The 10000-nt window shown below is 37.8% G+C and overlaps 1 protein-coding gene across 1 annotated transcript in view; it reads right to left on the reverse strand.

Annotated features, from left to right (window-relative positions):
* gcat (glycine C-acetyltransferase) overlaps window positions 1-4996 on the reverse strand; it is a 40989-nt gene extending 35993 nt beyond the window's left edge. The window contains exons 1-2 of the mRNA XM_061973868.2: window positions 4750-4996; window positions 1855-1985 (exon numbers count right to left, since the gene is read on the reverse strand). Coding sequence (XP_061829852.1) covers window positions 1855-1985; window positions 4750-4969 — 351 coding nt within the window. The 5' untranslated portion in view covers window positions 4970-4996. The remainder of the gene's footprint in view (window positions 1-1854; window positions 1986-4749) is intronic.
* Between the last annotated feature and the right edge of the window lie 5004 nt (window positions 4997-10000).

The raw sequence follows: 10000 nt of genomic DNA on the forward strand, positions 1-10000 counted from the left end.
TTTTGCAAAAAATAAAAATACAGCTTTAGTCATAATTTTTGCGCTTAAGAATCTTCTCCATAACTTTAGCGACAGACTTCTTGTGTTTGTTTGATATCGTCATTACTGCCTCAAGTGGTGGAAATGAGTATTACAACTGAGTACCGCTACGGCCCATATGGACCAAAGCTGAGAAACAGATATTTTTTGGTGGCTCTCTACCTCTAGAGGACACTCGTGGCCCGACAATGGGCGCCTGCCCTATGGTTAAGAAACACTAGCTCTAGAGGGCCACCAAAAAAATACCTGTACTCAGTCGTAATACACTTTCCCACCACTTGTGGCAGTCATGACGATATCAGACAAACAGAAGAAGCCTGGAGCTAAAATAGAGAAGTTTCTAAAGCGCAAAACTTATGACTAAAGTGGTGAAGCTGTATTCTCATTTGCATTTTAATGTTATTGACCGTTTATTTAGGAACCATACATATTAAGAATTATTTACCGTATTTTCCGCACTATTAGCCGCACCTAAAAACCACAAATTTACTCAAAAGCTGACAGTGCGGCTTATAACCCGGTGCACTTTATATATGGATTAATATTAAGATTCATTTTCATAAAGTTTCGGTCTCGCAACTACGGTAAACAGCCGCCATCTTTTTTCCCCGTAGAAGAGGAAGTGCTTCTTCTTCTACGCAAGCAACCGCCAAGGTAAGCACCCGCCCCCATAGAACAGGAAGCGCTTCTTCTTCTACTGTAAGCAACCACCCGCCCCCGTAGAAGAAGAAGAAGCGCGCGGATATTACGTTTCATTTCCTTTGTGTGTTTACATCTGTAAAGACCACAAAATGGCTCCTACTAAGCGACAGGTTTCCGGTTCATGAAAAGACACAATCTCTCCATCCGCACACGGACTACTATTTCACAGCAACTGCCTAAAGACTTTCAAGAAAAGCTGGCTACTTTCCGTGCATATTGTAAAAACAAGATAGCTGAAAAAAAGATCCGGCCAGAGAACATTATCAACATGGACGAGGTTCCACTGACTTTTGATATTCCTGTGAACCGCACTGTGGATACAACGGGAGCACGTACGGTGAATATTCGCACCACAGGGAATGAGAAGTCATCCTTCACTGTGGTTCTAGCTTGCCATGCTAATGGCCAGAAACTTCCACCCATGGTGATATTCAAAAGGAAGACCTTGCCAAAAGAGACCTTTCCAGCCGGCGTCATCATAAAAGCTAACTCGAAGGGATGGATGGATGAAGAAAAGATGAGCGAGTGGTTAAGGGAAGTTTACGCGAAGAGGGCCGGGTGGCTTTTTTCCACGCAGCTCCGTCCATGTTGATATACGACTCCATGCGCGCCCACATCACGCTGGTTTTTAATATATTATTAAAGTTTGACTGACCTATCTGACTGTTTTTTTGACATTCCTTTAGCGCAGTTAGATGCGGCTTATAACACGGGGCGGCTTATAGGTGGACAAAGTTTTGAAATATGCCGTTCATTGAAGGCGCGGCTTATAACCCAGGGCGGAAAATACGGTATTATGAAATTTAGTAAAATGTATTTTTAATTAATTTATATTTATTTTATCACTGTAATTATTGAATAGGATTCAAATCAAGAGTATGATTACTAATTTTGTGTTAATATTTGAGTGGGCCCCGTGACCCCCTGTAGTGGGTGAAGTTGTATTTTCAGCTTCACCTACTTACAGCTGTATTTTTCATACATAACTGCATGTAAAGACATAATTATTGAATACCAAAAATCAAGAGTAAGATGACTAATTCGGTGTTAATTCTGCAGTGGGGAAGTTGGGCCCCCCAGGTCAGAAAGGTGAAGACCCCCTACATACTGTACCTGAGTACCGCAGATGAATCTGACTGAGCTCAGTCCAGCGCCGTACGACTTGAGAGCGTCGATCCCTGCTTGCACCACCTCTGGGTGACTGGACAAGCCAAGGTAGTTGTTGGCACAGAAGTTCAAAATGCCTGGAAGAAAGCAAACGCGTCAATGAGACAAGAGGCATTATCATTTCGGACTGTCTGTGAGGCCGAGAATGCGCTGGTGATCGGATGAACTTGACCGAGGCGAGGAACAGTGCCGAGATCACTTGGCGGTCACTCGAGCAGCACTGCGAGCGGAGTCCGCCAAACTACCTCGAGGCAACGGCGCAATTTTCCGACGGCGACAAAAGAAAACGACTCAAAAACGCTCAAACTATAGCTAAAATAATGTTAATATACATTGGGTTTGCTATTGGCATGCTACTGATTAGCATTAGCGATTTTAACACCTCCACATTTTAAAAATGTTTTTAAACTAAACTAAGATGCACGTTACACTCAAACAGCAGGTGTGTTATGTAAGTTCAATACTTACAGTATTAACACTTTTTTGGCGCAACAAAAGATTAGACAGCAAAGACTGAACGGACTTGCCAACACACACAAACCAGGGGTGTCCAAATTTTTGATTTGGGCGCCGCATTTGGCTAAATAAAATTTGGTAGAGGGCCGAAAAGCCGATTTTATATATATATATATATATATATATATGTATGTGTGGGAAAAAAATCACAAGACTATTTCATCTCTACAGGCCTGTTTCATGAGGGGGGGGTACCCTCAATCGTCAGGAGATTTTAATGGGAGCATTCGCGTACCATGGTTTATATAGGGCACAGAGTGGGTGGGTACAGGCTGGCGTAGGGGCGTGGTGATTGGCTCATGTGTTACCTAGGAGGTTGTTTCCGTCTATGGCGGCATGTTGTTACAATTTCGCTGCGCTTGTTGAGGGATGACAGGTCTGGACGGTAAATAATAAACAGTTTCTCTTTCAAGCATAGGTTGCATCTTTTATTACCACTATTGTAAGGTGTGCTGGATGCAAGCATTTGCCATGTTATTGAATATTCAACATTATTGTCTTTGAGGTCCCAAATGTGTTTGCTGAGTTCTGTGGTATTTCGCAGGTTTTTGTTCCTGAAAGAAGCCTTGTGATTGTTCCATCTGGTTTTGAATTCTCCCTCGGTTAATCCTACATATGTGTCGGATGTGTTAATGTCCTTGCGTATTACCTTAGATTGGTAGACAACTGATGTTTGTAAGCACCCCCCGTTGAGAGGGCAATCAGGTTTCTTTCGGCAGTTACAGCCTTTGTTGGTTTTGGAGTCGCTCTGTCTGGGGGCCGACGGCTCATTTGCAATTGTTTTGTTGTGGTTTGAGATGATTTGTCGTATATTGTTCATGCAGCTGTAGCTCAATTTAATGTTGTTCTTGTTGAATACTTTTCTTAGGGTGTTGTCTTTGGGAACGTGTTTGTCAATCAGATTGAGGAATTTGTGTCCAATGTTCGTTGAGACGTTTTTGCTGTATGGGGGGTTGTACCAGATGATGTCGTTTCGTTTTCTGTTCTTTTTTGGCTGGTTTCCTGGCGTGGGTTCATAGGTGAGGGTGAAATTGTATCCGCTTTCATCAAGGGCTTTTTGGTACGGGGGGGTTGCTTGGTCAAATTCAGCTTTGCTAGATGACAGCATCGATAGCCTTTTATTGATTCCGGTAGGTATTCTTTTCGTGGTGGTGGGTGGGTGGTTGCTGTCATGGTGCACGTATTGGAGTGTTGTGTTGGGTTTCGTGAATGGTTGGTAGCTGTTATTTCTCAGGTTGAAAGTGACGTCAAGGAAGTTGACGGTTTGCTTGTTGGCTTCAATATATATATATATATATATATATATATATATATATATACATATATATATACCTATTATAGTAATATAATGGATATATAATTAATAATTATTATAATGAGGGACAAAAAGCCGCCAAAAGCCTATATTATATGATGTGTAAATGGATGGATGGATGTATATATATATATATATATATATATATATATATATATATATATATTATATTATTATTATGTTATTTTGTATTTTTATATGGCGCGTAGACACGATTTACAATATCCACAAAGTTCAGTTATGTGTGACCACATCTGTTGACATTTTGTGTTGGTTGGATTTTTTTTTCTTTTGCCCCATGACTAGGGAAGGTTGTTTGCAATTAGTCATATAAGTAAATGCTGCGCTTTGCTGGGTTCCAGAGCATAATTAAATTTCAAAATGAATGCAAGGAATAGTGTGTGAGTGAGTGTGTGAGCTTCTTCAGCGTTGCAAAAAAGAAAAATCACAGAAGATAGTTTTATTTTGCATAAACAGATTTATTTTCTCTGTACTATAAATGTTTTTAAAAAAAATGTTTATCAACTGTGTTATGAATTTTGAATCTTACTTTTTAGTCACGGGTTACTTTTTTATTTATACTAAAAACTATTTTTTAAATAGTTTTTTGTTTTTTTTAACCCAACTTGGATACTTATTTAGTACTAAAACAAACTAATGGAAACAAGCTGTTCAATAATTATGCTTTTTAGTGCAAAAATTTCATTTTTACCATCATTAAAAGTTTAAGCTTACCCCTTCAGGGTTCAAACCCAGTAGCACTAACGTTTTTTTAATGTATGTATATTATAAAAAGTTAACAAATAAATTAGATTTTTTTTAATTATAATGTATTTTCAAATACAATCCACAACAACAACAAAAAAGCAAACTCATTCCACGATGTCGAAATAACCACAATAAGTAGTATCGGTCTCGATACATTTTGCTGTATCCGCCCAAGACAACCAATCAAAATAGAGACACAGCCAGTGGTGCGTTCAAGACCACAAGATAAAACACGCACTTACGGCTTCCGTCCACGTTGATGTGCGGTCCCTGCTTGGATGAGATGATCCTCTCCGATTTCCACGTCCCCGCCGTGCGAATGGACTCGAGCTCCCCGTTTAACACGGCTCGGGCTTCCGCAATAGCCGCGTAGCTCCGGTTCAAGACCGAGGCTGGGGGCTGAAGGACAACCCGGAGGGGTTTCACCAGAACCCGGCCAGCTTGACCCAGAGACATGGCCATGAGTATGTGAGCTTCGTTAGCGAAAAAAAAAAACCCACACACCGGAAGCTGGCTCGTTTATGTAAAGAGAGGGGCGTGACATTATGGGCCAATTAGATGCCAGGAAACATGACATGTGATTTTGTTTTGTCCAATCAGATTAACTAACGCTGAATCGCTACAAGCTCAGTTATATACAAACAAACTTATTTTACAATTTTTTTTCCCCAATTCAGACTAATCAATGCTTGTGAAAAATCTTTATAAAAAAAATGGAATCTATTGTGACTTTTACTCAACAACCTCGATGATAACATTAAAATTGTTCATGACTAATAAAAGCACATACTCTTATTGTGAAATGCGTGATGCAATCAGTAGGCGTAGTATTTTAACTGTCACATTGTCGACGCGCCCATCGTCGACAATGTTTACAGAGGTGAAAAACACCAAAACAATCCAGTTAATAAAAATAATTAGAACTCTACGTTAAAACACTCTCTACCTCTAACAATCAAAAAGCTGTGAAAACGATGATGCTGTGTTCCAAATTTAAATTATTTACTGAACTTGTATAAAATATGCACTTTCTTATATATATATATATATATATATATATATATATATATATATATATATATATATGTGTTGTATATATATACAGAGGTGGGTAGAGTAGCCAGAAATTGTACTCAAGTAAGAGTACTGTTACTTTAGAGATTTATTACTCAAGTAAAAGTAAGGAGTAGTCACCCAAATATTTACTTGAGTAAAAGTAAAAAGTATGTTGTGAAAAAACTACTCAAGTACTGAGTAACATACACACACATATCACATATATATACACATATATTTATATACACACATATATACAGTATATAATTTATATTTATTTATTTTGCCGTTTTTGTTTACATGTTAAAGGTGTTTTAATGAATATACATGCATGTTTAACACATATAGATTCCTTTCTTTCATGAAGACAAGAATATAAGTTGGTGTATTACCTGATTCTGATGACTTGCATTGATTGGAATCAGACAGTAGTGATGATAACGTCCACGTTTTCAAATGGAGGAGAAAAAAAGTTCCTCCTTTCTGTCTAATACCACATGAAAGTGGTTGGTTTTTGGCATCTTATTTGTCCAGCTTCCATATTCGTTTTTATACACTTTACAAGAAATACATTGGCGGCAAACTCCGTAGCTTGCTAGCTTGTTTGCGCTGGCTTTCGGAGACTCTTATTTTGAAAGCGCAGTCGCGATGGAGCGGCACTTTTATTGTGAAGACAGGAACTGTGCAGTCAGTCTTTAGGCTTTTGACGGGATGTACGGTTGAAATAAAAAAAGGGTCTTTTTTCCTTCACACTTTTGATTGATTGATTGAAACTTTTATTAGTAGATTGCACAGTACAGTACACATTCCGTACAATTGACCACTAAATGGTAACACCCCAATAAGTTTTTCAACTTGTTTAAGTCAGGTCATGTGACCGCCTGGCTCTGTTTGATTGGTCCAACGTCACCAGTGACTGCATCTGATTGGTGGAACGGAGTGAACGTCACCAGTGACTGTATTTGTTGAAACGCAGGCACTATGAAGGTCTGTCTGACAGACCAAAACAAACAAAGCGTGCATTAACAGATCGATAAAAATTAGTAGCGAGTAGCGAGCTGAATGTAGATAAAAGTAGCGGAGTAAAAGTAGCGTTTCTTCTCTATAAATATACTCAAGTAAAAGTAAAAGTATGTTGCATTAAAACTACTCTTAGAAGTACAATTTATCCCAAAAGTTACTCAAGTAGATGTAACGGAGTAAATGTAGCGCGTTACTACCCACCTCTGGATATATATATATATATATATATATATATATATATATATATATATATATAAATAACAAAGTGCATAATATAATATCCAATTCAACCCAATCCACTTAGCACATTTAAACAACAAAAATGTTTCCAAAGTGCTGCACAACAAAATTAAAAATAATATTAAAAACAATATTAAAAACAATAATCAAATATTGTCCTTAGCTCCACCAATGACTGAATAAAAACAAAAATAAATAAATATAGAACCAATATAAAAACAATATAAAAATAAATATGACTAAAAACGATTTTAAAGGGAAAAACCCTATTAAAACAGTAAATAGAGATCAAAATGTATTTAAAAAAAAAAAAACAGAGGACAACAGAGGACCACACAACTCACGTAGTGTTAAAAGCCAAAGAATAAAAGTGGGGTCTTGAGACAAGACTTAAAAATATGTACCTATTATAGTAATATAATGGATATATAATTAATAATTATTATAACGAGAGACAAAAAGCCGCCAAAAGCCTATATTATATATGTGTAAATGGATGTATATATATATATATATATATATATATATATATATATATATATATATATATATATATATATATATATAAAACAAAGTGCATAATATAATATCCAATCCAATCCAATCCACTTAGCACATTTAAACAACAAAAATGTTTCCAAAGTGCTGCACAACAAAATTAAAAATAATATTAAAAACAATAATCAAATATTGTCCTTAGCTCCACCATCCATCCATCCATCCATTTTCTACCGCTTATTCCCTTTGGGGTCGCGGGGGGCGCTGGAGCCTATCTCAGCTACAATCGGGCGGAAGGCGGGGTACACCCTGGACAAGTCGCCACCTCATCGCAGGGCCAACACAGATAGACAGACAACATTCACACTCACCAATGACTGAATAAAAACAAAAAATGAATAACTATAGAACCAATATAAAAACAATATAAAAATAAATATGATTAAAAACGATTTTAAACTAATTAAAACAGCAAATAGAGATCAAGATTGATAAAAAAAAAAAAAAACACAGACAACAGAGGACCACACAACTCACGTAGTGTTAAAAACCAAAGAATAAAAGTGGGGTCTTGAGACAAGACTTAAAAATATGTACCTATTATAGTAATATAATGGATATATAATTAATAATTATTATAACGAGGGATAAAAAGCCGCCAAAAGCCTATATTATATATGTGTAAATGGATATATATATATATATATATATATATATATATATATATGTATATATATATATATATATATATATATATATGTATGTGTGGGGGAAAAAAATCACAAGACTATTTCATCTCTACAGGCCTGTTTCATGAGGGGGGGTACCCTCAATCATCAGGAGATTTTAATGGGAGCATTCGCATACCATGGTTTATATAGGGCACAGAGTGGGTGGGTACAGGCTGGCCTAGGGGCGTGGTGATTGGCTCATGTGTTACCTAGGAGGTGTTTCCGTCTATGGCGGCATGCTGTTACAATTTCGCTGCGCTTGTTGAGGGATGACAGGTCTGGACGGTAAATAATAAACAGTTTCTCTTTCAAGCATAGGTTGCATCTTTTATTACCACTATTGTAAGGTGTGCTGGATGCAAGAATTTGCCATGTTATTGAATATTCAACATTATTGTCTTTGAGGTCCCAAATGTGTTTGCTGAGTTCTGTGGTATTCCGCAGGTTTTGGTTTCTGAAAGAAGCCTTGTGATTGTTCCATCTGGTTTTGAACTCTCCCTCGGTTAATCCTACATATGTGTCGGATGTGTTAATGTCCTTGCGTGTTACCTTAGATTGGTAGACAACTGATGTTTGTAAGCACCCCCCGTTGAGAGGGCAATCAGGTTTCTTGCGACAGTTGCAACCTTTGTTGGTTTTGGGGTCGCTCTGTCTGGGGGCCGACGGCTCATTTGCAATTGTTTTGTTGTGGTTTGAGATAATTTGTCGTATATTGTTCATACAGCTGTAGCTCAATTTAATGTTGTTCTTGTTGAATACTTTTCTTAGGCTGTTGCCTTTGGGAAAGTGTTTGTCAATCAGAGTGAGGAATTTGTGTCCAATGTTAGTTGAGACGTTTTTGCTGTATGGGGGGTTGTACCAGATGATGTTGTTTCGTTTTCTGTTCTTTTTTGGTTGGTTTCCTGGCGTGGGTTCATAGGTGAGGGTGAAATTGTATCCGCACACCTTACAATAGTGGTAATAAAAGATGCAACCTATGCTTGAAAGAGAAACCGTTTATTATTTACCGTCCAGACCTGTCATCCCTCAACAAGCGCAGCGAAATTGTATCAGCATGCCGCCACAGACGGAAACACCTCCTAGGTAACACATGAGCCAATCACCACGCCCCTACGCCAGCCTGTACCCACCCACTCTGTGCCCTATATAAACCATGGTATGTGAATGCTCCCATTAAAATCTCCTGATGATTGAGGGAACCCCCTCATGAAACAGGCCTGTAGAGATGAAATAGTCTTGTGATTTTTTTCCCACACATACATATATTGCGCTCTACTACGGTATCGAGCACTATTTTTTGGATAACCTTATTAAGACATATATATAGCATTCTATTTTAGTTACTTTGAGTTTACAACCCCCTGGCGCTGATTTGTACTGTTTTTGTACTTATTTTGATTATTATTATTTCTCGATTGTTTGTAAATGTTGCAGTTCATAAATAAATGTTTATAAAATAAATAAACAAAAACAATCCAGTTAAAACATAATTTTGTGTTGAAAATAGTAGCAATATTTGACGCTGTGAGTGTCATGTATTGGTTACTCACAGGACAATACCGGAACCATTGTAAGGGGAACTTAAAGGCGGGGGACCACAGGATATGATGACATGTGTTGCGTGTTGGACACCCGGAAGTGGGAAAAGTAAGAGCGGGAATAAAAAGCCGGCATTTTAACTGTTACATAGTCGACACGCCCATGTAAAGCGTTTAGAGGTGGAAAAACACCCAAAACAGTCTAGTTAAAACATAATTTTGTGTTGGAAAATAGTAGCAATATTTGACGCTATTCGTGTCATGTATTGGTTACTCACAGGACAATACCGGAACCATTGTAAGGGGAACTTAAAGGCGGGGGACACAGGATATGATGACATGTGTTGCGTGTTGGACACCTGGAAGTGGAAAAAGTAAAAGCGGGAATAAAAGGCAGAAAAAGACAA

This window comes from Nerophis lumbriciformis, linkage group LG22 (assembly GCF_033978685.3).
Source record: "Nerophis lumbriciformis linkage group LG22, RoL_Nlum_v2.1, whole genome shotgun sequence".
In the NCBI taxonomy this organism is placed as follows: domain Eukaryota; kingdom Metazoa; phylum Chordata; class Actinopteri; order Syngnathiformes; family Syngnathidae; genus Nerophis; species Nerophis lumbriciformis.